This window comes from Mesoplodon densirostris, chromosome 15, assembly GCF_025265405.1.
Source record: "Mesoplodon densirostris isolate mMesDen1 chromosome 15, mMesDen1 primary haplotype, whole genome shotgun sequence".
Taxonomy (NCBI): Eukaryota; Metazoa; Chordata; class Mammalia; order Artiodactyla; family Ziphiidae; genus Mesoplodon; species Mesoplodon densirostris.
Genome location: NC_082675.1, coordinates 15,261,012 through 15,288,873, shown reverse-complemented (window position 1 = coordinate 15,288,873; position 27,862 = coordinate 15,261,012). Strand labels below are relative to the sequence as shown.

General features: G+C 54.4%; 2 protein-coding genes across 4 annotated transcripts; one reads left to right on the top strand and one right to left on the bottom strand.

Moving 5' to 3' along the window:
* Window positions 1-817: 817 nt before the first annotated feature.
* On the bottom strand, window positions 818-6,222 carry RITA1 (RBPJ interacting and tubulin associated 1). Of its 3 annotated transcripts, none has more exons than XM_060118082.1 (4): window positions 6,006-6,222; window positions 5,188-5,329; window positions 4,407-4,772; window positions 818-1,883 (listed from the first exon to the last, which is right to left on the bottom strand). In XM_060118082.1, exons 3-4 carry the CDS (start codon window positions 4,673-4,675, stop codon window positions 1,376-1,378), a joined length of 777 nt encoding a protein of 258 aa, XP_059974065.1. In that variant the 5' UTR covers window positions 4,676-4,772; window positions 5,188-5,329; window positions 6,006-6,222; the 3' UTR covers window positions 818-1,375. The 3 variants fall into 3 exon arrangements, with proteins under 3 accessions (XP_059974065.1, XP_059974064.1, XP_059974063.1); XM_060118081.1 differs by lacking the exon at window positions 6,006-6,222 and adding an exon at window positions 5,503-5,752; XM_060118080.1 differs by lacking the exons at window positions 5,188-5,329; window positions 6,006-6,222 and having other exon boundaries at window positions 4,407-5,175.
* On the top strand, window positions 6,018-26,994 carry DDX54 (DEAD-box helicase 54). Its single transcript, XM_060118078.1, has 20 exons — window positions 6,018-6,222; window positions 8,872-9,001; window positions 11,971-12,041; window positions 12,642-12,830; window positions 12,955-13,004; window positions 14,366-14,407; window positions 14,533-14,628; window positions 15,312-15,433; window positions 15,543-15,604; window positions 15,683-15,814; window positions 16,957-17,167; window positions 19,587-19,721; window positions 20,517-20,747; window positions 20,834-20,907; window positions 21,510-21,722; window positions 22,843-22,985; window positions 23,074-23,187; window positions 23,805-23,909; window positions 24,208-24,320; window positions 26,377-26,994. Exons 1-20 carry the CDS (start codon window positions 6,049-6,051, stop codon window positions 26,607-26,609), a joined length of 2,640 nt encoding a protein of 879 aa, XP_059974061.1. The 5' UTR covers window positions 6,018-6,048; the 3' UTR covers window positions 26,610-26,994.
* Window positions 26,995-27,862: the final 868 nt, after the last annotated feature.

The following is a 27,862-nucleotide window of genomic DNA, read 5'->3' as shown; positions in this document are numbered from 1 at the left end:
AAGTAAAACTGAGGAGGGAGGGAACTAATTCTTGGTGAGAGTTCTAGGAAATTTAAACACCCTACGTTTAAAATGCTGTCTGTGCCAAGAGCATGGTTCGCTTGCGTCCCTCACGGCCCACCGGAACCGTGTAGGCGTCTGAATGTGGGCCCCTGGTCCTAGGCACCGTTGGTCCCTCCCAGACTGTTCCCCGGGAGTGTGTGCTCTTCCCTTCCCCCAAGGTGGAGGCACAGAACCAAAGATGTGGCTTCCAGCTGGCCTCTCTGGAATCCCGGTGCTTCCTGGAGGTGCATCAGGACACAGAGAGGCCCAAGGCGTGGCCTCCACCCAACCCACCAGGATGCTGGGATTCTGGGTGCAGCTCCATCAGAGCAAAGGCTTTGCTGTTCCTCCTGAGGGGCCTGACCCAGGATGGTGCAGGGCAGGAGGCAGGTGGGCCCTGACCACTTAGGCTTCCTTCCCGAGTGCTCTCCAGGTGCCATGTGGAACTTTCTGGTCTTCTTGGACCCCTCAAGGTCCAAGCAAAGTCCTAGTCACTGTGGTGTTTTTTTGTTTTTTTTTTTTTAACGGTAGGAAATGTGTATCATATATATATATACATATGATTTCAAAACAAGTCAACTATAGCCCATATTCTGAGCTCAGGAAGAATCAGCTAACCCCCCAATTAGTGGTATTAGCTAGAAACCAACGGGAGGAGGATTGGTTGCCCACCTGCGACTGTCATGATTGCTATGTTATTTAACTTTGTTATTTAAATCAACTCAGGCCTAACACTGGCCTTTATCCTAAGGAAAAAATTAGCAAAACTCGCGGCTTCGATGAGCTGATATATTTAATACATGAAAATAAATACATGACTATTAAAATTTTAAATGTCCACCCACATATCACCTTGTGTTCCCTGCTGGTCCACATACTGTGCCTGGGAAAATTCCTGAGGCGTCCAGACTCAGCTAGAAACTCATCCTGAGCAGAAGCTTGGCTTGAAGGGAGGGAGAAGGAACCCTCCGGGTTGGCGATCATACCCTTTACTCACACTTGGTGGCGAGACCATGTTGTGGGTGTGATGGAGGGGGTGGGGGGACCCTCCCGGGGGACACCCCTGGGTTGGCACTGATATGCTGTGTGGCTATGACAGAACTTGAAACAGGGATCTCAAGAGGCGGCCCTCATATCCACCTCAGCGGCAAAGGCAGGGAGCAACCAGAGGTTGTCAGAAGAAAGGGCGGCACTGCCCCCCCTCGCTCTGCCCCCAGGAGTGCTTTGCCAATGCCTGGTGGTCTCCCCAAAGGCCCGCCCACCAGTGCCATCCTCTGAAACTCTGCCCTTTGCTGTGACCCCATGGGCAAACCTGCAGAAAGCACCAAGAAATTCATTTCCAAGGTGGCTTTGGTTTCTGGGTGGCTCCGCCTCGTCGGGGGGTAACTGGCACTGAAACACTGACTGAATGAGCCCTGGGAGTCACCAGGGGCCTCCGGAAGGTCACTCCTGACGGGGAAGGTCTGGGATCTTGAGGCCCGTTTGTGCAGGGGGTACTGGTGGGTGGGTGACTTGTGCTGGGGACATTAAGGTGGGTGAGGGAATAAGAACGCTCCCGCCTCGGAGGGCGTGGAGAGTCTAACCCATCCACGGACAACCTCCGGGAGTCTGCCACCACCCTGCGCTCTGTCTTCGAGGGACCAGCTGGGTGAATGGCTCGCACTGGAGTCTCCCTGGGGCGGGGTGAGTGGCTGCCCCTAGGGGTAGCTGGGGGTGTCCAGAAGAGGGCATGGAGCTTTGCAGCATCCCCCTTCGTCATCCACGAGGCCTCCCAGCCGGCGCCCTCAGGTCGGGAGCCAAAGAGCGACTCATCGCAGTAAGATGGAGTGTGGCCAACCAGTCTGGTAAGGGAAGAGAAACAGTGAGCTGGGGAAATAAACCCTAAAAACCTTGCCCACCCCCACCCCCTGCCAGGCAGCTGCAGCAGCAGAGGGTTGCCTATAGGTCCCAGAAGTCCCTGTCTCCCAGCCTGGCACCTGCAGTGAGGCCACAGCCCTCATGTACCACTACCCCCATCTCTGCTATTTTTCCCCTGCCAAGTATCCAGTCCCCCTGCATCCTGCCCCACCCCACCCCCACTCCCTGGCATGTGCCCCAGGCCAGGCCAGTTTGCATATCCCATCCTCCTGACCACACTGATTGCCTCAGGAATAACCACATGACCCATTCTGCACAATAAGGTTATGCCTTAGGACCTCTGCAGAAACTACTAGGAGAGAAATGTTTTTCTTCCACCTAGCCCTGAAGAACTGGCAGGATATAAGGGCTAAATGGCTGGTGGCCATCTCACCTGGGATGTGTAGGGGAAAGCTGCACTAAAACAGAGACAAAATCCCAAGAATGTTTTGAGCCCGTTATATGAGCCCCAAATGCCCTTTTTCTGCTGAAGCCAGTTTGGGTAAGTCTTCTGTCACTTGCAACCAAGAGTCCTGATTAATATAACCTTAGTCTTTATAGCCTTCACTCTTTCTCTTAACCCACTTTTCCCTTTTTTGTAGTGGCCCGGTCAGTCAAACCCTCTGCAGTCATGTGGCCCTTCCAACTATATTTGAAATTGCACAGCCCAGCACCTGGCATGTAGAGGGTACTCAGTTTGAACTTCTGTGATCTGGCCTCATCACCAGAGCAGCTTTTAAAATTTTTGCATATTTACTCAGGGCTTTTCATGTGTAGGTCCAGGACCCAGCAGGTCACTTGTGTGTCATCTCATTTCTCACAACACCCACAGGAGGGCGATATAATCCCATTTTACAGACAAGAAAACTGAGGCATAGGGAGAGTAAAAAGGAGGGTACAGACAAGATTCAAATCCAGCGCCCTGCTCAAAGACCCAAGCTCTTGATCACTAAGTCAGACTTAAGTGCCTTCTAGGCCTCTCACCTTTAATTAGATTCATTCAGCAATTCTTTTTTATTAGTCCCACAAATATTCATGGCATACCTATGAGGTGTCAGGTCCATGGTTTTTGGCCAGGACTAAAAGTCCCAAACTGCAAGTCTTTGAAAAGTCAACCTTTTGCCACTTGATTTAGCTGTTCAAAACCACACCTGGTTGAAACCTATGTCTGTCTGGTACCAAAGTTGCTGCTCAATAGCATCTCTAACTCTTATGTACCTTCTAACTTGACACCCTCTACTTGTCAGCATCCAGCGTAAAATTCCATCCTCCAGGAGAGCATGGGGTTGACTGTTATCTCCCTTGTTTAGGAAACCATACTTCTGTTAATACAGCCTATGCTGACACCAGCATTTTTAACGATGTTGTAGCTGTCAGGGCTGCTAATGTCAACCTGAGCCTGCCTTGTGGTCCACGGCAATTGTCAGGTAGACATGATAATTAATGGGGACTTGCTTTTATCTCTGTTGAATTTTATCTACTTAAATAAACACTATTCCCATTCTCAACTAATATATGTGCCTCTTGGCTCAGAATGGATCCTAAATATGATTGGCTAGTTATTATGGACTGAATTGCATCCTCCCAAAATTCATGCTGAATTTTAAAGAGGTAATTAAGGTTAAATGAGGCCATAAAGGTGAGGCCCTAATCCAATAGGATTTGTGTCCTTATAAGAAGAGGAAGAGGCACCAGGAGTGTACACGCTCACAGAGAAAAGCCCATGTGAGGACCCAGTGAATAGGTGGCCAGCTGCAACCCAAGGATAGGTAGCCTTCAGGAGAAAGCAACCCTGCTGCCGTCTCGACCTTGGACTTCAAGCCTCCAGAACTGTGAAAAAATAAATTTCTGTTGTTTAGGCCCCCCAGTCTATGGTATTTTCTTATAACAACCCTGATTGACTAATATACTAGTCTTCCATGTCTTTGTTCAAGACACTGATGACAATAAATAAGATAGAGCCCTGAGGCCTCCCTCCAGGCTGATATTAATCGAAATAATCCAAATAATCTAATTCGAACCTACACTAACCACTGGCATTAGATCCTGTTTTTCTAAATTGTTCGTGAAAATGCAGCAAGAACCATTTTCAAAATGACTTGCTGAAGTTTGGAATCATCACATTTGTGTCATTTCATGGATCAACCACACTAATAATGACATGCAAATTGCTGTGTGATCTTGGGCAAATCACCTGACCCCTCTGGGCCTCAGAAGCCCATTCTAAGACATTTGGGGATGGGTATTCCACCATCACAACCATTATCACTACCGTTTACTGAGTTTACCGTTTCCTAAGTGTCAGGTTACCGTGCCCAGCACTGTACATGTCTCATCCCATTTAACCTTCTCAATAATCCCATTAGGTCCCACCTTCCACTGTGAGAAAACTGTGGCTCAGAGAGGTCAAAGTGCTTGCCCAAAGTCACACGGCATGTGAACAACAGGGCATCTCCCCATCCTGTTACCTGTATTTGTTCTTCTTCCTTGGTGCGAGGGTCAGGGTCTTGTCCCTGGAGGAGGTAGTCTCACAGCTCCCGTTGGCCCCTGAGGTCTGTGACGCCCCTGTACCCACTCCTCTGGTTCTGTTGGCCTTCCCCATCCACGGTGGGTCAAAGACTGGTGGTGTGGGCTGGGTGCCTGCAGGACTGCCAAACAAAGTCTCATCCACGTATGACGGCCTAACCTTGACCCGGCAGCTGCCCCGGCAGCGGTGCTGAACGTGGAGGGTCTGCATCCCACTGACGGCCAGCTCCACCGGGGTCTTCACGCTGCTCACGGTCTTGGGTGACAGCAGGTGTGCTCTGCCTGTCAGTCCCTGCCTCCAGGTCTCCCTATGAAAAGTGGTCATGGTGGCAACCATCTGTCATCAGCAAAGACTGGCAATCTCTTAAGTCCCCGTCCCCAGGGCAAAAAGGTCACGTTCTCCCTCAACCAGTCCTCCTCAAAGGGGAGCTGCCAATCCCAGGGGACATTTCGGAAAATTGACCTTTTTTGAGTTGTTGTAATGACGGGGAGGAGGGTGCTACTGGCAAATATTTAATGAGTAAATATGCATTCCTAGCATACAGTGTGTACTCAGTAGATATTTACAGAATGCTAAGGGGGTGAAGAATAGATTGGGCCTGTGCCTACTTTAGCACCAACCAGAAAACAAACTATGGTGGCGGGGGGCAGACAGGGCAGGCTCCTATATCCTGTACATATCTATGGGGCAGGAATAATAACCTGCATAGATCCCATGCCTACCTCCTGCAAAGAGCTCTACAAGCATTGTCTCATTTAATCTTCTCAGCAGTCCTGTGGGGTAGCTTCCATTATGTCCATTCTACAGATGACAAAACTGAGGCTTCAAAAGATGACGTCACAAGTGTAAGTCCCACCTATAAAGCTAAAACAGTGGAAATAGAATGTGAACCTGATAGGAGTCTAGAGCTTGTGTACTTAACCATTCTACTACTGGGGGATTACACCCAGCCCGCCAACTGCCCCACATTCACCGATCCCCAAGTCAATGTCCCGGCTGATGTTCGAGGTGCCCGCATTCTGGAGTTATTCTCCTACCTGAGCATCTTGGCTGGCTGATGTCGGCGGCAACCCACAGCGCCCCCTCCCCCCAGGCCTGGACTCCTTTGCGGGGACGCTTGGGCACCTGTGGCGCGCGGTACATCCGAGATCTGCAGCTCTGAATCCCGGGAGCACGCGACCCCTGGCAGCTCAGGCCGCCCCCGGCCCCCGCCCGGGGCACCGCGCGGGCAGACTCTACCCGGGAAACAGAGCCCTAGCTATGCATGCTCCGAGCGCGCATCAAACAGCAACCCGCGAGCGGTATGGCGGGGCGGGGCGGCCAGAACCATTCGCTCCCGGGGGGGGGGATTAGGTCACCCTTTTCCGGACGCCCCCGGAGCTCCCCAAACCCTCGGAGAGGGGTCTCCCGCACCAATGAGGGGAGTGTGTGCGTTTGTGTGTATGCATGCCAAGCCTCCGGAGGCTCCAGAAGGTGAGGGAACGCAGCCTGGGCTGCGTAGAAGCGCCCCCCCACGCCCTGCAGCGCCGTTGGTACGTACCCGCAAACTCCGCCCCCTCCCGTTTCTCTGCGCCCTGGCCCGCATGGCTGCTGGAAGGCGTCCGGCGGCCGCACCGCGGTCCAGAGCTGCCATGGCCCAGTGGAGGAAGAAGAAGGGGCTCCGGAAGCGCCGGGGCGCGGCCTCTCAGTCCCGCAGCAGCGACTCGGAAGACGGCGAGTTTGAGATTCAGGCAGAAGATGACGCCCGCGCCCAGAAGGTAGTAGCGCTGGGCTTGGACCTACGTCAGAGACCGAGTCCCGGCTCCGCGCAGCGTCCCGCGGCCTCAGTTTCCCCAGCTGGGGAGTGGGCACGACTGAGGGTGGGGAGAGGTCGGCTGGCCGGGGGTCGGGGCAGGACCTCTGGCCTGAGCACGTGTTTCGGTGTCCGACACGCCCAGGGTCCTGACGTCCCGAGCCTCTGTGCTAGGGAGGCTGGGGCCTGCGGGCCTTCTGGCCTTCCGGGCCGGCTCTTGGTCTCGCGCTTCTCATTGGCTACTTCCTGGTCAGGGGGCGGGTCCCGGTTCTCATTCGTCCAGTGAAAAGTGCGGGTGATGAAGATCGGACTTTGAGAGGGGTATTCTTGGGAGGATGAATTAAGAGAAGGCTGCACCTCTTGGCTTGAGACAGTGACGCCCCCAAACCTCTGGGAAACTAGTAATAATAAGTTAAACTTGCGTTTGTAGATAGCTTACAGTGTGCTGTCCTCCGTGCTAAGAGCTTTACAGGCCTTATCATTTAATCCCCACGCCAACCCTGTGAGCTAAGTAGTCACAGTCGTTTTCCAGAGGAGGAAACAGAAGCCTGGAGGGGTGAAGGAACTTGACCAAGACCTCACAGCTTGTGAGTGGGAGAGCCAGGATTCAAATCCTGGACTGTATGGTTCCAGGCCCTGTGTTATTTCCACTACTGAATGCCAACTGTATGCAAATGAGGATGGGGTCAGGTATGAGCACCAAGGGGGCAAAAGAGCTGAAGCCCATTATTTCTCACAGCCTTGTGCTTAGCGGGTACCTGGCACAGAGAAGACTCCGGGTAAGTAGGGCTTTATATGAAGAGAGAGGTCTACACTCCTCTGAGGCAGGGACCAGATGGGGACCTTATTCCACACCATCCGAGCCTCACACTAGGTGCTCTATAAATATGGGCCAAGGCACAGCCCTGTGTTCAAGTTCAACCCAACCTTGTACTGGCTGTGGGACCTGGGAGAAGTTGCTTAACCTCTCTGTGCCTCAGTTTCCGCATGTGTAGAAAGCTGTTGATTATGTGTGCCTCAAAAACTGTGGAAAGGATGAAATGACAGTGTTCACACATTCTACTCTACAGTAAATATTGCTGGGGCACCAGTGTGTTCCAGGCACTTTGTTATCATGTGTCTAGAATGGGGGTTGGCAAGCTTTTCCTGTAAAGGACCAGATGGTAAATATTTTGGCTTTGCAGGGCCATATAAGGTCATTGTCTTCCTTGTTTGACTTTTTACAATCTTTTAAAATTTAAAAACCATTCTTAGCTCACAGACTGTACAAGACAGGTGCAGCTCTGACCTAGAGGGTTGGTGGGCGACCATAGAGGGTCTCATAGGAAAGAATATAGACTCCAAAGCCAGGGTTCAAATCCCTTGCTGGCCGTGTGACTTTGGCAGGTCACTTCACCTCTCGTGCTTCAGTTTCCTTCTCTGTAAAAGGGACTAGGTAATAGCACCTACTTCACACAGTTGTTGTGAGGATTAAGTGGGTTAATTTATTTTTTAAAATTATTTTATTTTATTTTGGCTGCATTGGGTCTTTGTAGCTGCGCGTGGGCTTTCTCTAGTTGTGGCGGGTGGGGGCTGCTCTCTGTTGCAGTGCGTGGGCTTCTCATTGCGGTGGCTTCTCTTGTTGCGGAGCACAGGCTCTAGGCGTGCAGGCTTCAGTAGTTGTGGCTCGCGGGCTCAATAGTTGTGGCTCGCGGGCTCTAGAGTGCAGGCTCAGTAGCTGTGGGGCACGGGCTTAGTTGTTCCGCGGCATGTGGGATCTTCCCGGACCAGGGCTCAAACCTGTGTCCCTTGCATTGGCAGGCAGGTTCTTAACCACTGCGCCACCAGGGAAGCCCTAAGTGGGTTAATTTATATGAATGCTTAGCACAGCACCTGGCTTATAGTAAGTGCCAGGTAAGTTTTAGCCATTATTATGAATTAGTGCTTTTATAAATGTGATTTCTGAGAAGAAAGGGATAGCGCTGTAGTCCAAGAAGACTCCCCAGAGGCAGTGTCTGAGTTTGATTTAGCTGTGCTAGAACAAGTGGGTGGCAGAGATGAGGCCAGGAATGAGAGACACCAGAGCTGGGGAGGGATGATGGACCAGAAGGGGGATTGTGGAGAGGGGAGCTGGGCAGATTGGAAAAGTCTGGTATCTCACACATAGTAGATGTTTTGATTGGCTCCATAAAGTTTTGAGGGCTTTGAATGACAGGCTAGGATGATAATTATGATGATACCACCTCCTGGGCACAGTTCAAAGCTTTACACTCACCCATTTAGTCTTCACAACACGCTATGAGGCATATGCTCTTGTCATCCCCATTTTCCCAATGTGGGAACGCAGGCTCTGGGAGACGAAGCCCCTGGTCTGAGGTCTCACAGCTGGAAGTGACAGAGTTGGGATTGCAACGCAGGCTGTCTATCTGCAGAGCCTGCTCTCTGACCCTGTGCCCTGTCCTGGTCTGGTCAAAGGAGAGCCCTTTAGCAGAGAAGTCATGTGATCTGGCAGGAGCATCATCGCCTCGAATGGGGCAAGGTTGGGGGCGGGCACTGGCGACAGGACAGCCCCCTTCCTTGCCCCCAGTGGTCTCACTCTACCTGGAATGATGCTGCCTGTGTTGCTCCCTCCCAGCTGGGGCCCGGCAGACCCCTACCCACCTTCCCCACCTCGGAATGCACCTCGGACGTGGAGCCGGACACACGGGAGATGGTACGAGCCCAGAACAAGAAAAAGAAGAAGTCGGGAGGCTTCCAGTCCATGGGTGGGTGAGCCAGGCATCCGGGGACTTTGTGTGGGGGGAGCAGCAGTGGGTTATGGCCTTCCGTGCTCTGCTCTGGACCCAACACCGTGATGGGTTTGGGGGGATGGAGGCAGCGGATAGTCTCCAAGCCACTCACGGCCTTCTCGTGGGGGCAGCGGGCCTGACACGATGAGAGAACAGTTGGGACAGGACTCAGGGCGATGCTGGTGCAGGAACAGGCACAGACGTCTGGGGACTGAGCAGCATGACAGAGCTGCATTTCAGAGCCGAGGGTAAGAGATGAGATAGTTGGGTGCTGTTGGTACACCTGGCCAGCCGGAAGGAAAGCCGGACTCTTTCTTGGCTCTTTACATATCAGTAGCATCTGGAGCAAAGATTGAAACATCAAGGTGAATAGTTGTATAACCTGAAAGGAAAAGAAGCCTAAGTGTGACCTGAGCACTGTTTTATTTGACTTTTTTTCTATTTAGATGTGTGTATGCCAAAAACACACTGTAGACTTAAGTTAAAGTAAGCACTGTACCAGGAATATATTTGCAACTATAGGACAAAGGGCTGATAACCCTAATATACAAAGAGCTTTTACAAATCAAGAAGAAAAAGACAGACACCGTGATAGAGAACTGGGCAAAGAAAATAGCTCACAAAAGGAATCTAGACAGCCAAATGTGCTAAAATTCATCAAAATCAAAGGAAAAAGCCAAAACATCTACATGGGGCTATTTTTGGCCTTTCTGACTCTCTAAGATGAAGGATTGACCAAAAAGCAGATGAAACCATGGTGCTTTCCTATCTCCAGGCCTCCCACTGTCCTCCCATCTCCACAAGCCCAGGTCACATGGAGGCTCCAAAGGCCACCTTCTCCCCCTCGCAGTACCATGTGCTTCAGCTGTCACACCCGTGCCTGCACCCATCACAGGCCCTTGTCACTTAAGACCCTTTTCTTCCTCTTTCCTCCCTTCCTTCCTTCCTTCCTTCCTTCCTCCCTCCCTCCCTCCCTCTCTCTCCTTCCCTCCCTCCCTTCCTTCCTTTCTTTCTTTCCACTTTTTTTTTCTTTTGGCCACGCTGCATGGCATGTGGGATCTTAGTTCCCCGACCAGGGATGGAAAACCTGTGCCCCCTGCAGTGGAAGCACGGAGCCCTAACCACTAGACCGCCGGGGACTTTCCGACACCCTTTTCTTTTAATTATGAAAAATTTCAAACATATAAAAATTAGGAAACAGTGAGTCTCCACATACCCATCACCAGCTTCAGCAGTTTTAACCACTGGTGTTGTTTTATCCACACCCTACCCACTCATGGCCACCATCCCGGAGGATTCTGAAGCGAATCCCAGGCATCCCCTCCTATCCCTAAATACTTCCCACCTGCCTCCAAGAGATGCAGGACCCTCCTACACCTAAAACAAACACAGTTCCTCAGTATAATCCAAGGTCCTGTCAGCGTTCAGACTCCCATTGTCTCATGGCATTAAGAGCTTTCAAATCACAGGAATAAAGATGCAGACGTAGAGAATGAACTTGAGGACACGGGGAGGGGGAAGGGTAAGCTGGGACTGGGACGAAGTGAGAGAGTGGCATGGACTTATATACACTACCAAATGTAAAATAGATCGCTAGTGGGAAGCAGCCGCATAGCACAGGGAGATCAGCTGGGTGCTTTGTGACCACCTAGAGGGGTGGGATAGGGAGGGTGGGAGGGAGATGCAAGAGGGAGGAGATACAGGGATATATGTATATTTATAGCTGATTCACTTTGTTATACAGCAGAAACTAACACACCGTTGTGAAGCAATTGTACTCCAATAAAGATGTTAAAAAAATTATTAAATGACACTAAAATTTGAATATTCTAAAAAAAAAAAAAAGATGGGCTTTTTTTTTTTTTTTTTTTTTTTTTTTGCTGTACGCGGGCCTCTCACTGCTGTGGCCTCTCCCGTTGCGGAGCACAGGCTCCGGATGCGCAGGCTCAGTGGCCATGGCTCACGGGCCCAGCTGCTCCGCAGCATGTGGGATCTTCCCGGACCGGGGCACGAACTTGTGTCCCCTGCATCGGCAGGCGGACTCTGAACCGCTGCGCCCCCAGGGAAGCCTGGGCTTTTTTTTTTAATGTAAACTTTTGACTTTAATATAACATACAAAAAATGCACAAATCATAAGTGTCCAGCTCAATGAAGTTTTACAAAGTGAATGCACGTGTGTAACCACCATCCAGATCAAGATAAAGAGCATTACCAGCACCCCAGAATTTCCCTGGCCCTTCCAGTTATTACTTTCCATCAGATGTAACCACTAGTTAAACTTCTATCACCATAGATTTGTTTTGCCTGTATTTGTAACTTAATATAAAATGACTCGTTCAGTATGTGATAATTGACGTGTCGCCTGTCTCTTTCAAAATTAGGTTTGCGAAATCTAACCATGTTACTAGCTTTTTCAAGCTGTTCAATTTCATTGATGTATAATATTTCATTTTATGAACATACCTACCACAATTTATTTCTCAACACAGTGAATGAAAGCTGCAGGTGCTAATACCTACAAATGTGATCTGTTTTCATTTTAGCTGTTTTGCTGGGTGCACAGTGGTGGCTCACTGTGGTTTCCGTTTGTATTGATAGTTCTCTAGTGACTAATGACGTTGACCACCTTTTCATATACTTTTTAGCCATTTTACCTCTTCCTTTGTAAAATGCTTATTAAGGTGGGTTGTTTTTGGTTTGTTTTGTCCATTAAAATTGTTACGTCGGTGAAAAAAAAAGCTTCCAAATCAGAATCCAAATGTGGTTCATACCCCACAATCAGATTTGTTTTTTAAGTCTCAGTTAACCGATCAGCTTTGCTCTATCACTTTTCTTTTTTTCTTGCTATTTATTTGTTGATGAAACTGTCATTTGTCCTGTGTAGTTTTCTGTCATGTGTCATAGGGGCTCCTCTAGCCCCCTGGCCATACCCATGTCTTTCCCAGGCTTGAGCTACCCAGTGTTCAAAGGCATCATGAAGAAGGGCTACAAGGTGCCAACACCCATCCAGAGGAAGGTACGGGGCGGGGAAGCTGATGCGGGTCGGGAGGTGGGGATGGACAACCTGGCCCTCTTGCCTGGCCTCTTGACCTCCACCCCTTGTCCCATCTGTCATATCTGTCGTCCCCTCTACCCTGGCCAAAGCCCCACGAGCCTGCCCATTTCACAAGTGGAGAAAGTCGGGCCCGGCAGAGCAGAGGTTCGATCCTGTGCCTCTTTGCCACTTAAGCTGCCCACTGCTGAGTCCCTGCCCGGGCAGCTCACAGGCACCCCATCCTCACCTGTGTCTCATGTTTGTTGTCCTCAGACATTTAGCCAAGAGGGAGATAACGTTTCTCTGGGATCCTGAGGAGGATGACTAGCTGGGGAGATAGAGTCTGGCTTAACCTGAAGAAGGTTGTTCCAGCAGTGGAAAGAGTTGGGGGTAATGGGCTGCTCAGCCCCGGAGGTGTGCAAACAGGCTTTAGCAAGAGTGGGATCAGGGCTGGGGGACAGGCGCCATCCCTTTTGCTGAGATGCTCTGGTTTGCCCACTCCCCGCAGACTTGAAGCTCTGGATCATGTGGTGCTTGGGTGCAGGAGCTGACCCCTCCCCTCCCCTGCTCATTCCCCTGCAGACCATCCCGGTGATCCTAGATGGCAAGGACGTGGTAGCCATGGCCCGGACAGGCAGTGGCAAGACGGCCTGCTTCCTCATCCCCATGTTCGAGAGGCTCAAGACCCGCAGCGCCCAGACCGGGGCCCGCGCCCTCATCCTCTCACCCACCCGAGAGCTGGCCCTGCAGACCATGAAGTTCACCAAGGAGGTCGGTCTGTCCAGGCTCAGGGACGGGGTGGCTGGGCTGAGCTGGGACCAGTCAGCGAGGCCCGAGTGGGCTGAGTCAGCTCCCATCGTCGGCTCTCAATCTCTCTCTTTCTCTCTCTCCACAGCTGGGCAAGTTCACTGGCCTCAAGACTGCCCTGATACTGGGCGGGGACAAGTAAGAGCCCCCTCGGTGCCCTGTGCAGTGGTCCCCCAAAGCAGACGTGCCCCACGCCTCCCCATCAGATGGACTGAGCTTGCACTGCTCATTAATAGCAGCAACTTCTCTGCACGTTCTTAAAACACCAACAAGGGGGGCTTCCCTGTTGGCGCAGTGGTTGAGAGTCCGCCTGCCGATGCAGGGGACACGGGTTCGTGCCCCGGTCTGGGAAGATCCCACATGCCGTGGAGCGGCTGGGCCCGTGAGCCATGGCCGCTGAGCCTGCACGTCCGGAGCCTGTGCTCCTCAGCGGGAGAGGCCGCAACAGTGAGAGGCCCGCGTACCACAAAAAAAACCCCCCAAAAAACAGAAACAAAAACAAAAAAAACACCAACAAGGGGAAAAATACAGTAAAGTACCAAAAGAAATTTCACACACACAACTCAGACACAGGTTCTGATGCTTCTAAAAGAGAGCTGGTAGTGCACTGGGTCACCCAAATGGGTCACTTGGTTGTGTATGTTTTAATATGCTTGATTTGGGGCTATTTAAAGTGGAATGCAGACAAAAAGAGGATGTTTGTAATAGCTCAAATCTGCAAAATACTATATTTTTCCTGATGTGGTTGCACCATCCTTCTAAGGTAGCAGGCACCACACCTGTTTTACAGATGAGCTAACTGAGGAAGTGATGGGCTCAGAGAGCCGCACAGTGGTCTGGTAGTAGAGCTAAGATTAGAACCCCTGTGCCCTGCCCCACAGTTTCTCCCTCAAAGCGCAGCCCCTTCCTCATTCTTTTCTCAGAATGTCACTGTCACCAGTCGCTTTTGATTCTCACTGAGAGTGTTTTGCTTTTCAGTGCTCTTTTGCCTACATTGTAACTTATTATCTCTATTGTTGTGATTGTCAGAAATACCTCCATAAGCTGGACCTGGCCCAGAATTCTGCCTCCTGGTTCCTACAGGTGTCCCAGGGGTGTTTTCAGAGGAGAACTAAAGTTAGGGATGTGTACTCAAACGGTTTGGGAACACGGACACAGATCCAGGAAACCTGATTCTAGGTGGAGCTGGCAGTTCCAGAGTTAGTTGCTAGGTGGCGCTGTGGGTCAAAGGCCGTTTTGCTGCAATATGAACAGAGTGAATGAGATGGGTTCCGTGGCTGAGTCTATCTTTGGAGAACTTTGTTGTTATCAGTCCTTTTGTGTGTTTGAACCTGTAGTTCTTGTCAGGGCAGTGCTTTTGCCTAGTAGCTCAGCAGTAGCTTTTCCCCAGTTCTGAGCCTGGGGTCAAGGTGTGGGACTCTGCTGAGCATTTGGAGATGGGAAGGGAGAGAGACAAAAGAGACCTGTTCTATCAAGCTAACACCTCTTCTTCTTCCTAGGATGGAAGACCAATTTGCAGCCCTGCACGAAAATCCCGACATGTGAGTTTGTGGATTGGGGATGATGCTCTGGGGTCCCCTCCCACATGGCCAGGGTCTGGGGAGTGACAGGAGGGCTATGCTGGTGCCCTGGCCCTGGGTGACCTGGCCTGCACAACCACTTCCAGAATCATTGCTACCCCTGGGCGCTTGGTGCATGTGGCTGTGGAGATGAACCTAAAGCTGCAGAGCGTGGAGTATGTGGTCTTTGATGAGGCTGACAGGTAAGGCTGCAGTTGCATCCCCGGGCACTTGTGTCAGGGTTGACCAGGAGGAAGGGCTCTGCCAGGAGACCTATGCAGTCGAGATCAAAGCAGCGTTTCCCCAAAGAGGGCCACAGACTGTAGGCAGTGCCAGAGCTGATGGGGTTCCCTGGACCAACAGTTTTTCTTTTGTATTACTTTTAGGAATATTGAAAAGAATAGTAAAACAACAAACACATGATTTGAAAGAGATAAAAAACAGCACAAGGTTGAAAGCACAGACTGGAGCCAGACAGGTGGGATCAAATCCCAGCTCTATGAACTTGGGTAAATCCCTGAGGGTCTGCGGGCCTTGGTGGCCTCAACTGCAAAGTGGGGATCAAATAGCGTGTACCACACAGGGGTGCCGTGAGGACTAAAGGGGTTGATATTTTATAAAGTACTTAGAACCATGCCTGGCCCAGAGTGAGGGCTGCTGTCATTTATTTCAACATGAATTTGTAAGAAATGTAACTGAGACCAGACCTAAGATTTCAAGGTCATTATTGCTTAGGATGAGGTTGTTGAATAGAGAAAAAGTGAGCTGAGTTCAGGATGCACCTGTGCACCTAACAGAAAGTGTGATGGGGGCAAGGATGACAGGTTTGAAACTTACAGGAATGGAAGCCCCTGTCTTGACCCTGTGCTGCCCTCTGCCCTCCCAGGCTCTTTGAAATGGGGTTCGCAGAGCAGCTGCAGGAAATCATCGGCCGCCTCCCTGGGGGCCACCAGACTGTCCTGTTCTCTGCCACGCTGCCCAAGCTGCTGGTGGAGTTCGCCCGGGCTGGTGAGGGAGCCACAGGAGCGGGGCTGGGGGCTGGGACGCGTGTCAGCGCCTGGAAGGGGCTTGTCCCTCAGCAACTCCCCCTCCCATCCTCCTCTCTTGCCCACCGCAGGCCTCATGGAGCCCGTGCTCATCCGGCTAGACGTGGACTCCAAACTCAACGAGCAGCTCAAGGTGAGGCTCCACCCGTGCCCCTTCCCGGCCCGTGGCCTGGACCCTGTGAGCCAACCGGAGTGACCCTTCTCCCTGCAGACCTCCTTCTTCCTCGTGCGGGAGGATGCCAAGGCTGCTGTGCTGCTGCACCTGCTGCGCAGCCTGGTGCGGCCCCAGGACCAGACAGTGGTATTTGTGGCCACCAAGCACCACGCGGAGTATCTCAGTGAGGTGAGCTGGGGGAGGCCCGCACCTGACCCAGGCCTGGGGACCAGCACGGACTCCATCGCCACCTCTGAGCTGCGGTTCCATGCGCAGCCACCAGAGAGCAGCACCAGAGCAGGACTGAGGCCTGGCCAGAGCTCTGTGCTTTTTTATTCTTTTAAGTTTTTCTTATAAAAAATTCCAGACATGTAGCAAAGTCAGAAAACAGCATAATGAACTCTCAGGTACTCAGTTATCAACTCACATCCAGTCTTGATTCATCTAATATTCCCCGTTCCAGCCAGGGTATTTTGAAGTGTATCCCAGCCGTCCTATCATTTTTCTGTAGATGTTTAGTGTCCCGTGTGTTTCACTTTTTTAAATTGAGGAATAGCCTGCACGCTGTAATCTGTGTAAAGTGCCCTAATCTTACATGAGCAGCTTGATGAGCTTTTCTACACGTGTATATCTGTGACCCTCCTGGGAAGAGGTCCACGAACCCCCAAGGCTACCCGGGCCCCTCCTGAGTCAATGCGGCCGCCTTGGGTCAACCACACCTGAGTTCTGTTATCTGAGGACACGGTTCGCTGGGTTTCACTTATATGACACACATTTTCCGGTGCTTCCTCTCTGTAGCTGCTGGGGTCACTGATGAATAAAACCAAAATAGTAGTTTTTAAAGAGCAGTTAACACTTTCACTGGGCCCTGTTCTCAGCACTGTATGTGTATTGGCTCATTTAATTCTCATAACAAAGCTACAGAGAGGCAACTGTTATTCTCCCTGTTCTACAGACAAGGAAAGTGAAGGCACAGAGAGATTAGGGAACTTGGGCAAGGTCACAGAGCCTGTTAGTGATAGTCAGGATGAGACTTGTGTCTTGGGGGGGGCATTTGCAGCCTCCCTGAGGGAGACCTCTGCATGTGCCATCTTTTTTTTGACATTCAGACAACCCTGCAGAGGTGAGAGGTGATACGAGCCCCATTTATACTGATGAAGACCAAACCGAGGTCACCCAGCTGAGCTGGGATTTATACTGAGGGCGCCTGACTCCAGAGCCCGTGCTCTTACGGCCATGTCATGGCGCCCACTGCCACGGCCCAGCCTCCTCTCCTCTCCCCTGCCCGTCTCTTCACCCTGTTCCCTCCCTCTGGTCTTCACTCTGGGCAGCTGCTGACGACCCAGCGGGTGAGCTGCGCCCACATCTACAGTGCCCTGGACCAGACGGCCCGCAAGATCAACCTGGCCAAGTTCATGCACGGCAAGTGCTCGGCCCTCATCGTGACTGACCTGGCAGCCAGGGGCCTGGACATCCCCCTGCTGGACAACGTCATCAACTACAGCTTCCCCGCCAAGGGCAAGCTCTTTTTGCACCGCGTGGGTACGGAGCCTGTGGTTGCACTGGGCACCAGGGTGTGTGTGTGTGGGGGGGTGTCCCAGCGGGCACTGAGGGCACAGGGCTCGACTCCTGCCACTGCAGGTGGGGAACTGAGGCCCAGGGAGGGCACCAGTCAATCAGAATCTCTGGGGAGCGTGGCCCAGGCCGGCTCTGGTGGGCAGCCCTAGACTCTAAGGAGGTGATGCTCCCGCTTTCTGGCTTCCCCAGGCTGGTGCTTCTCTTTCCCATCAGGAACTTGATGACGCGGCCCCTCCTCCCCACAGTCCTCTCCCTACTGCTCCCTCTTTCTAGCTCCTCTCCTGGGAGCAGCCTTTAAACAGCATCCCGACCCCCCTCTGCCTCCTGCTCCATCAACTGCAGACAGAGTCTCCTGACTCCCGGCCTTGTCCCGTCAGCCTGTCGGGCCCCACCTTCCCCTCAGCCCACCCAGGCCAGCTCACTCCATTTAATTTTTCAGTTATAAAAGTAAGGCCCTGGGCTTCCCTGGTGGCGCAGTGGTTGGGAGTCCGCCTGCCGATGCAGGGGACACGGGTTCGTGCCCCGATCCGGGAAGATCCCACATGCCGCGGAGCGGCTGGGCCCGCGAGCCATGGCCGCGGAGCCTGTGTGTCCGGAGCCTGTGCTCCGCAACGGGAGAGGCCACAGCAGTGAGAGAGGCCCGCGTACAGCAAAAAAAAAAAAAAAAAAAAAAAAAGTAAGGCCCGCACGTGGTGGGAAAATTTGAAAGTGGAGCAAAGCGCCGAGAAGGCAGGAAGTCACCCTCCCCTCACTGGTGATGTGACGGCCACAGGTGCTCACCCAGCACTCCTGGTGGGCCCTGGTCCACGTGCTCTGCCTGCTCTTGTCTTCGCAACAACCCTGTGCAGTGGGTACCAGCAGCGTCGGCTCCATTTTACAGATGAGGAAACCGAAGCAGGGAGGCTAAGAACTGGTCAGGTGTCTCAGACGTAGCAAAGTGGGGCCACTGGCATTCTTTCTTTCAATTGTGGTGAAATACACATAACACACAATGACCATTTTAACCACCTTCAGGTGTAAGTTCAGTGGCATTAAGTACGTTCACACTAATGTGCAGCAATCACCCAGCTTCCATCTCTAGAACATTTTCGTCTTAACAAACTGAAACCCTGGACCCATTAAACCCATTCCCTCTTCCCCCTCCCCCAGCCCCTGGTAACCATCAGTCTACTTTCTTTGTCTTCTTTTAACTCATAAACGGGCGTGTCATGTTTATAAATACAAGTAAGTTAAATAAGTGCGTGTGAGAGAAGCATCTGGTGGGCAAGTTCCTTGGAATTGTTCTGCGTATGATTGAACATCATCAAATGAGTAAATTCTGGCTGCCCACAGTGGGCTGGCCGTGGGCGGACCTTCGGGGTGCGAGGGAGGCCTCCACCTGGGTCTCCAGCCTCTTCTCCCTGTTGGCAGTTGCATGCTGTGCCCTCGATTCCGTTGCTTTGGGAGGGCTGGCCCTGCACATCCCTTGAGGCGTCCTCAGAACCCCCAAAGGGAATTTCTCATGTGCCACGTGACCAGCAGTGTGAATCGGACTACCGCAAACGAATCTTCCGAATGTGGTGACACTGGGTTTCTGCAAGAAGCAGAAACAAGCCAAGGCGTAATGCTATTCATGGACCGACTTACCACAAAATTAGAATCACCCTGGATGTTTTTCTTGCCTCTGTATACATCATGCATGTTTTTCATTCACCATTTAAGCATCATTCCGTAACGGGTCAGCAAATTGTTTCTGTAAAGGGCTGGATGGTAAATATTTTAGGGTTTGGAGCCATTTAGTCTCTTAGAGATCTCAGCCCTGGGAGCATGAAAGCAGCCACAGGCAATATGTAAATGAAGGAGTACAGCCGTGTGTCAATAAAACTTTATTGACACAGACAGGCTGCGGGGGCCGGGGGGCGGTGCTGGATTCGGCCAGGGGCCACAACTTGCAACTCCTTTCCTCAGCTGTGTAATTCCCACCACGTGGTCATCAGCTGATTAACTAATCCTCTGTCCTTAAGTCTTTAAGTGGTTTCCATTTGGGGGCAGTTCCCGGCAGAGCTGGGGTAGGTGTCCTGTGGGTGAATCTTTGCACCCTGGGTTATTCCTCTGGGTAAAAACCCCCCAAAGTGGGGATGCTGAAGACCTGTGATACTGATGAAGAGCAGTGTCTTGCCTCTATTCCTGCTAACCTCCCAGAGCACCATGTGGGCTCACGTACTCTCAGGCAGGTAGCCCCGGTGACTTGTCACTGCCTTGCCCCCTTTTGTAGGTGGGACACTGCTCAAGGAGGTGGGGCTGTGGCCTGGCTTGCACCTTTAGGGTCTGGCACGTGGGACTCGTGCTGGGCTGTGGGGTCCTTTCTTTGCCTTTGCTCCCGCTTGACTACCTTCTCCTGCAGGCCGTGTGGCCCGGGCTGGCCGAAGCGGCACGGCCTACTCCTTGGTGGCCCCAGATGAGGTCCCCTACCTGCTGGACCTGCACCTGTTCCTGGGCCGTGCCCTGACCCTCGCCCGTCCGCACGAGGAGCCCTCCGGTGAGTAGAGGCTGGGGAGGGGCTGGGGTCCCCCCTGGAGTTCATGGTATGGATGGGGGTTGGAGGTGGGCCAAGCTGTCCTGGCTTGGGAACTTGACCCCAGGGGAAGGTCCCTGTATTTATTTTTTTAAATTTATTTTTGGCTACATTGTGTCTTTGTTGCTGTGCATGCAGGCTTTCTCTAGTTGCGGCGAGCGGGGGCTACTCTTAGTTGTGGTGCGCAGCCTTCTCATTGCGGTGGCTTCTCTTGTTGCAGAGCACGGGCTCTAGGCACGCGGGCTTCAGGAGTTGTGGCACGCGGGCTCAGTAGTTGTGGCTCGCGGGTTCTGGAGCGCAGGCTCAGTGGTTATGGCTCACGGGCTTAGTTGCTCCGCGACGTGTGGGATCTTCCTGGACCAGGGCTCGAACCCGTGTCCCCTGCCTTGGCAGGTGGATTCTTAACCACTGCGCCACCAGGGAGGCCCAAGATCCCTGTATTTTAAAGTCAGTAAAGAGCCAGATAGTAAATATCTTAGGCTCTGAGGTCACGTGATCCACGGCAGCTCCTTTCCCGTGCCCTGTAGTGCAAAATTAGTCACAGACAACACAGAAATGAGTAGATCGGGCCATGTTCCATAAAACTGTACTTGTAAAAACAGTAGGAGCTGCTCGATAAGTGATGGTTTCTCTTGTGGGGATTATTTTGTGATTCAGGACCCAGAGTGGGGCTGGGGAGGGGAGGTGGGGCCCTGGGCAGGCGGCCGGGCCGGAAGGCCTCTGACCAGGCCTCTGACCGAGCTTCTGGCGGGGAGGCAGGTGTGGGCGGCGGGGACGGCGTGCTGGGCCGGGTGCCGCAGGGCGTGGTGGACGATGAGGACTGCGGTCTGCGGACCAGCCTGGAGACGTCGCTGGAGCTTCGGGGTCTGGGCCGTGTGGCCGACAACGCCCAGCAGCAGTATGTGCGCTCACGGCCGGCGCCCTCGCCTGAGTCCATCAAGGGGGCCAAGGAGCTGGACCTCTCGGGCCTGGGCCTGCACCCCCTCTTCAGTGAGTCCCTGCGTCGGGCGGGCGGGGGCTGGCGGCAGGCCTCATGGAGCCCACTGCGGCTTCACGCGTCCCTCCGTCCCCACCAGGCTCGTGCTTCCGGGAAGAGGAGCTGCAGCAGCTGCGGCTGGTGGACAGAATCAGGAACTACCGCTCCCGGGCGGTGAGTGCGGGCCCTCGGGGCTCCGGTTGAGCTCCTGACCCCCCGCAGGACCCCAGCGGGGATTTTCTCAACCCGCGGCTCTGGCCGTGTCAGCACCTCTATAGCCACCCCTTGTTCTGGAACCATCCCTGCTGGTCCACAGCAGGTTTCCCCCCGCTTCCATACAGTTGGGTAGACTGAGGCTCACAGAGGGCAGTGACACACCCGAGGCTGCCAGAGGCCTGAGGAGCTGGCTTTCGATAGCCTCTCCTCTCCTCCTGATTCCCATCGGGTGCCCCGTCTTGTGCCTCTGGGAGGTGTACCCAAAAGCAGGAAAGGCCTGCCAGCCAGCGTCAGGAAAAAGGGGCTGGAGCCTGTTGTGGTTAAGGGCACTGGTTTTGGAGCCAATGAACCTGGGTTGAAATCCCAGATCTGGCTTGTCCCAGCTGTGTGACCTTAGGTAGGTTACTCGCCTTCTCTGGGCCTCCCTTTGTCATTGTGAAAAGCAGGTAACTAGTGTAAGGGAATTGGGAGGAATGCTGGAGAGAGCACACCAGGCTGGGGAGGGTAGAGTTGGGGAGGAAGTGGCCAGTGGGTGAAGGCCTTGGGTGTCCCCTCCACAGACCATCTTTGAGATCAACGCTTCCAGCCGGGACCTGAGCAGCCAGGTGATGCGTGCCAAGCGGCAGAAGGATCGCAAATGCATCGCCAGTTTCCAGCAGGAGCGGCAGGAGCGGCAGGAGCGGCAGGAGAGCCCGGCCGTCCCAGCCCCGAGCCTCCCAGCACCGCAGGAGGAGCAGCCTGAGAAGGAGGAGGCGGCAGGAGACAGTGTGGAGGTGTGCAGGCCCCACCCTGGGGACCCTGGAGTCTGGCCTGTGGTTGGGGGAGCAGTGGGTCAAGTCCCAGCAGCCCATGGGGTGGACCTCAGGGCTTTGAGCAGTCACTGGGGGTGGATGCAGTGATTCCAGTCCCACCTCCGACACTTGTGGAAATCAAGGGAGGCCTCAGCCTCCCCATCTGCGGAGTGGGGTCATAGTCTCGTCCACCATTCCCTGCCTGAAGCCCTGGGGGCCAGATGTGATTCAGGATTCAGAATCTTTATGGTGGGTCCACTGTGTATGATGTAACACCCTCAGCAGGGTCTGGGGTGTCACGGTCGTCAAATGCATCAGTTTCCACAGTGAGACCCACACCAAGAGGATGGGCAAAGCCTCTTGTCAGCTCAGGTCAGCTTTTGCCACCAAGTGAATCTCAGGAAAGTTTGTTTTCAGAATGTTGTGGACTAGGGCTCTGCAGCCAAGTGACTGCGGTACCCACTCCTGGGTCCGCTGGGCAGATTCAGGATGGTACGTGGAGGATTCCCACAGGCCTAGGTAGCCCTGTCATTGTCATCATCGTCGCCTTGCCTCAGCCTGGGGTCCGGCAGGTGGAAAGGGGCGGAGCCGGGACTGTTGGTAGCAGTGGGGGCATGACTCAGGCAGGGTCAGGCACTGGGTCCTCGTGGCGAAAAGCAGGGCTGGGGGGCCAGAGTGTCCCGTTCGCCTGGTGGGTAGGACCTTGGGCCTGCTCATCTTACGTTTGATTTGGACAGAGGCAAAAAAATGCACTTGAAAACCCCTGGACTCGTCCACGTCATAGAGAGCAAGTCCAGACCCAGAGAGGGACAGGGCCTTGCCTTGGTCAGATGACCTGGGGGACCAAGCTGGGACTGGAGCGTGGTGGGCCTCATCCTAGTTGGCACCCTGCCCTCCCCAACTCCCGCCTGTCCTGCCTCTGCTGGTGCTTGAGGCAGGGGTTGTGGTGCATGTGCAGATGAGGAAACGGAGGGTCTCAATGGCAACACCAAGCTTTCAAAGTCCCAGCAGCCCCTGACCCTCAACCCTAGCTGGGCTGGTGGGTGGAGAGGCCAGTCCACTCCCTGGGGCCTACAGGTGACACTGGGCCCCGGTCCACCAGGACCTCTTCACAGAGGTTGTGGGTCGGAAGCGGCAGCAGCCAGGACCCGACCGAGGAGCCAAGAGGCGGAGGGAGGAGGCCCGGCAGCGGGACCAGGCGTTCTACATCCCCTACCGGCCCAGGGACTTCGACAGCGAGCGGGGGTGAGTGGCCGCTGGTCCCGGGTGGGGCAGGCGGGCCTGATGGGCCCCCCTCCCAACCCCATGGTATCTCCCCACCCTCCCTCTGCAGCCTGAGCATCGGTGGGGATGGGGGTGCCTTCGAGCAGCAGGTGGCTGGCGCTGTCTTGGACCTGATGGGGGACGAAGGCCAGAGCCTGACCAGGGGCCAGCAGCAGCTCAAGTGGTGAGTGAGCCAGTGGGCACACCTCTTCCATGCCCACCTGTCTGCCGCTTGGTCCCCACAAAAGGTGACCCCCTCCTATCCTGACTCCCGTTTGATCCCCTAGAGCAGGAACTATGACACCCTCACCCCTCATTTGGTCCTCACAGCACAGATTATGACGCCCACCCTGTCCTGCCCCCATGTGGTCATGCACAACAGGGATCTTGACCCCATCTGTCCTCTTGGGGGGCTAGTCCTGCTAGACAGGGGCTCATGACCCAGTTTGCCCATTTGGACTCTGGTTCTGGAGAAGTGATGTGGCTCAACCCAGGGTCACAGAGCCAGGAGGTGGCCAGGTGGGGGTTGGGAACCCTCCAGGGTCCCCTGTCCCTGACCCAGGCCCCCAGGTTGGAGCTAATCCCCTGACCGCCACACTGCCTTTTGAGACCTGGGCTGCCAGGGAGTGGTGAGGAGGGCCAGGGAACGGGCCTTTAGGGGGCACCTGCTGCCTGCCAGACGCCCGGCATGCTGCTTTCCTTAAATCCTCCAACAACCCAATGAGAGGGTCAGGGGGAAACAGGCCTGGAGGGGAAGCGGGCCACCTCCCTCCACAGCACACCTCCCAACTCTTCCCACAGGGACCGGAAGAAGAAGCGGTTTGTGGGACAGTCGGGACAGGAGGACAAGAAAAAGATCAAGACGGAGAGTGGGCGCTACATCAGCAGCTCCTACAAGAGGGACCTGTATCCTGGAGTGGGGTGGGGGGCAGAGGGGGCGGGGCCAAGCAAGCGCCTTCTATATCCACATCTACTGTGGCTGGGGGGCGGGCTCAGGAAGGGGCATGGTCTGGCTCCTCAGCCACCCCAGCTCCTACAGGTGGGGGCTAGAGGGGGGGCGGGGTCGAGCGGATTCAGCCACCAGACCCCCTATAGGTAAGCCCTGTATCCTCTGGGGGGCAGGGGGGCCTTGCTCCCAGCCCACGGTTGTCTAGGGCATCTCTCTCTCGATGCTGCACACAGCCTCCTTAATGCAGCCTCCCAGCTACCAGAAGTGGAAACAGAAGCAGAAAATTGATGATCGTGACTCAGAAGAAGAAGGGACACTTGACCGGCGTGGCCCAGAGCGAAGAGGTGGTAAGCGCGGCCGAGGGCAAGGTGAGAGCCGGGGTAGGATCATCCGTAAAACGCAGGTTGTCAGGTAGCACACCTGGTCATCTTGGGCGCTTGGTCCTCTTGATCTGGCCTGGGTCCCTCAGTGAGTGACACGCTAAGGTGGGATTTGAACTCGGCTCTGCTGCAGCAGCTTGTGCTCAGTGACCTCGGCTGGGGCCGGCTGCCCCGCGTGCCAGGACCTTGGTCGGCCCCTCAGGGCAGAGGAGCTCCTTGGGAGTGGTGACACTCGGGACTCTGAAGGGAGGAGCCTGGAGCCTGGGCCCCGTCCCACTGCAGCCCCACCTTTGGGGCCGAGCTTGCTGTCAGAGGGGCTCCCGCTTGCTGTCTGGGGCCAGGCTGTGTGCTGGAGCCTCGCCGCACATGACCTGGGGGCGAGAAGACTGAGAATGGCCGGCGTTCAGGCCAGGAAACAAGTCGCAATGACTGGCCCTGGGTCCCCTGGCTGCCTGCTCGCTCCCCCGGCCCCCCCGGCCAGGGTTGGGGAGCTTGAACCTGTCCTGGGCCTCTTTCCGCTGGGCCCTGGCCCTGCTTGTCTCGAGCCCGCAGGGCTGCTCACTGCCTCTTCAGCGTCCGAGTCTGTGTGCTTCAGCCTGGGGACGCTGTCTGTCACGGCTCCAGGCGCCCCTCTTCTCTGCCTCACCCAGGGCCGCCTCTGTTCTCTGCACGTTCCCTCTGTCCCCGTTGACATCTCTCTGACAGTGGATATACCTCTTCTGTTTCTCCCTGTTTCTGTCTTGGATTTTCTCTGACGCATCCTCTCTCTTGTTCTGTAGGTGTCTTTCTCTCCAGGTCTCTGTTTCTCTTTCTGCCTCTGACTCTGTGTCCCTGTCCATCTCTCTGTCTCTTTCTTTGTCTCTGTTTCTCCCCATCTGTCTCTGTCTTTCTGTATCTCTCTCCATCTCTCTCATTATTCCTGTTCCTTTCTCTCCACACACACACACACGCACACACACACATGCACGCACACACCCCTCCCAGTCTCTGTCTTTCCTCCTCTCTTTGTCTTTCTGTGGGCGTGTCCCTGCCTCCCCCGGACCCCCTCATCCCTCAGTCCTCAGCTCCCAATTTTATCTGGAGTGAAGCCGGCTGCCGCTGTGGGCTTGCTGGACCCGGGGTGGTGAGGGTGGCCTGTGAGCTTCGGGAAAAAAACAGCTGTTCTCCCCCTGTGCTTTGTCCTCACTGGGAGTGGTGGGTCCCTGTCAGGTGGCCTGGCCCCTGTGGAGACATCTGGGGCCGCCTTAATGGCCATCTGCGTGGGAGCCCTGCAAGGCTACTGCTGTGGGCGGGGAGGAGCTGGGTGAGGCAGGTGAGTACAGAAGAGGAGGGGCCAGGCCTTAGTGGGGAGCCAGGGGCGGGGGTGAGACCTGCCGGCCCAGAGAGCCGGGAGGTGGCAGGTGGGGCCACCAACCACTGCTGCTGCTGCTGGTGCCGCTTTGCTGGGTGACCTTGGATAAGTCCTTTCCCCTCGCTGGCCTTCTCTGATTTCTCTCCTGCCAGAGAGAGGTTAAGCTACAGCCTGTTTTCATCTAACAAGCCTAGAGCATGTAGTGCAGAGAGACAGGGTTTGGAGTCTGGGTCCCCAGTGCCTGGCATAGAGGAGGCACTGAAAAGCCTTTGTTGAATGATTTGATTGTAATAGTTACACTTAGGAGGCCATACTGTGGACTAGGCCTTGTTCTGAACCCTGCACACATAGTAACCCATTTACTCCACATTAGGACTTATGAGGTAGGTACTCTTATTCTTAATTCATAGGAGAGGAAACTGAGGCACAAAGAAGTAAAGTAGTTTGCCCAAGGTCTAAGAGGTCACAGCTGGGACTTGATCCCTGGCAGTTTGGGCTAGAGGGTCCATGCTATTGCCCATTACAGTAGACTACTTAAGCTTTATTAAGCAATTACCATCTGCCACATGTTGGGGCCACAGCAGTGAACACAGAACGAGAGCGGGGACAGGGGAGCATCCCGGAGGCTTCTGGGAGGAGGAGACATTGAGAATCGACCCAAAGCCTGAACTCCCTGAATCTCCATCCTGGCAGGTGCATCCCAGCCCCGCACCCCTGGTGCCCCCACAAGCCGCGTGCGCTCAGAGCTCAAGACCAAGCAGCAGATCCTGAAGCAGCGGTGCCGAGCCCAGAAGCTGCGCTTCCTGCAGCGTGGGGGCCTCAAGCAGCTCTCTGCCCGCAACCGGCGCCGCGCCCAGGAGCTGCAGCAGGGCGCCTTCGGCCGGGGCACCCACTCCAAGAAGGGCAAGATGAGGAAGAGCCTGTAAGGAAGGTGATACAGCCCCGTGGTTCCTCACCTGGTCCAAGTGTGGACACCAGCAATGTTCCCCGTGTACCACTGTGTGCCTGGCCCTGAGCTGGATGCTGGGGGGCTCCCTGCAGAAGCCGTGGTCCGTGCAAAGGAGTGCTTGCTATACGGCTGCGAAGGGGCAGCAGCTGCCTCTGCCTAAGACAGGGTACGTTTGAGCAGGGTGTTGAAGGGTTCATGGGGGTTTGCCAGCAAGGCCAGGCAGGCCACGACCTGAGTTGGCAACTCGGCTGCTGCCGCTTCTGTGTGTTCTGGATTCAGAGGTGGTGGCCACATGGGTGTGAGCCCTGAGTGCCTGAGACCTAGTGGTGTATTTTTAATGTAATAAACCTTTATTGAGCGCCTCCAGTGGACCAGGAGCATTGAGTTGGAAGGGACAGACCCGGGTACTAGACTCCCAGCTAGTGTGCAGCTGAGCCGAGAGCACGTGGGCAAGAGTGGGCTCTGCTGGAGCCTCCATTTTGCAGGTGAGGAAAGTCAGGCTCAGAGGATGGGTCGGTTGCTCCGATAGGAATGCCCCAAAGCTGGCAGTCGGTCCCCTTCCTCCCACCAGGACAGGCTTGCAGCTGGGACTGGACGGTGGGAGGGAAACAGCATGTAGAGTCTGGGGGCAGAGGGTGCAGTGCACTCCCCGGCTGTGAAGGAGTTCGCACTATCCCCACACACCCAGAGGTCAAAACCTGTCCTGGCCTCTGTCCTGCTATAAGCCCTGTGCTCCTCAGCTCCTGTTGGGGGTCCTGGGAAGGTCAAGGGCAGCCTCCGGTAGCTGCATTCTCAGAATGGCCATCACTCAGCACCAGTCCACGACGGAGGAGCCTTCGTGAGCAAACGCCCCGGGGATGGGTGTCTGCCGTGTGACCCTCTCGCTGGTCCTCCTTTATTTTACTTTACTTGCCAAACACTCATCTAGAATTTACCAGAAATTTTGCACCAGGCCCCATTCCAAGCATCTGACAAACATCAGCTTGTTTAAATGCCCCCAACTGGGGACCTCCCTGGTGGCGCAGTGGTTAAGAGTCCGCCTGCCAATGCAGGGGACACGGGTTTGATCCCTGGTCCAGGAAGATCCCACATGCTGCAGAGCAACTGAGCCCATGTGCCACAACTACTGAGCCTGTGCTCTAGAGCCCGTGAGCCACAGCTACTGAAGCCCACGTGCCACAACTACTGAAGCTCGTGCACCTAGAGCCCGTGCTCCGCAACAAGAGAAGC

Excerpts from the sequence above, each read along its gene's own strand:
- RITA1 (XM_060118080.1), bottom strand. The coding sequence starts at position 4,801 with ATGGTTGCCACCATGACCACTTTTCATAGGGAGACCTGGAGGCAGGGA. Across the intron at positions 1,884-4,406 it reads AGGAAGAAGAACAAATACAG|ACTGGTTGGCCACACTCCAT; the intron begins GTAACAGGATGG and ends TTCCCTTACCAG.
- DDX54 (XM_060118078.1), top strand. The coding sequence starts at position 6,049 with ATGGCTGCTGGAAGGCGTCCGGCGGCCGCACCGCGGTCCAGAGCTGCC. Across the intron at positions 14,408-14,532 it reads CTGCACGAAAATCCCGACAT|AATCATTGCTACCCCTGGGC; the intron begins GTGAGTTTGTGG and ends AACCACTTCCAG. Across the intron at positions 20,748-20,833 it reads GGGCCTGCACCCCCTCTTCA|GCTCGTGCTTCCGGGAAGAG; the intron begins GTGAGTCCCTGC and ends CGTCCCCACCAG.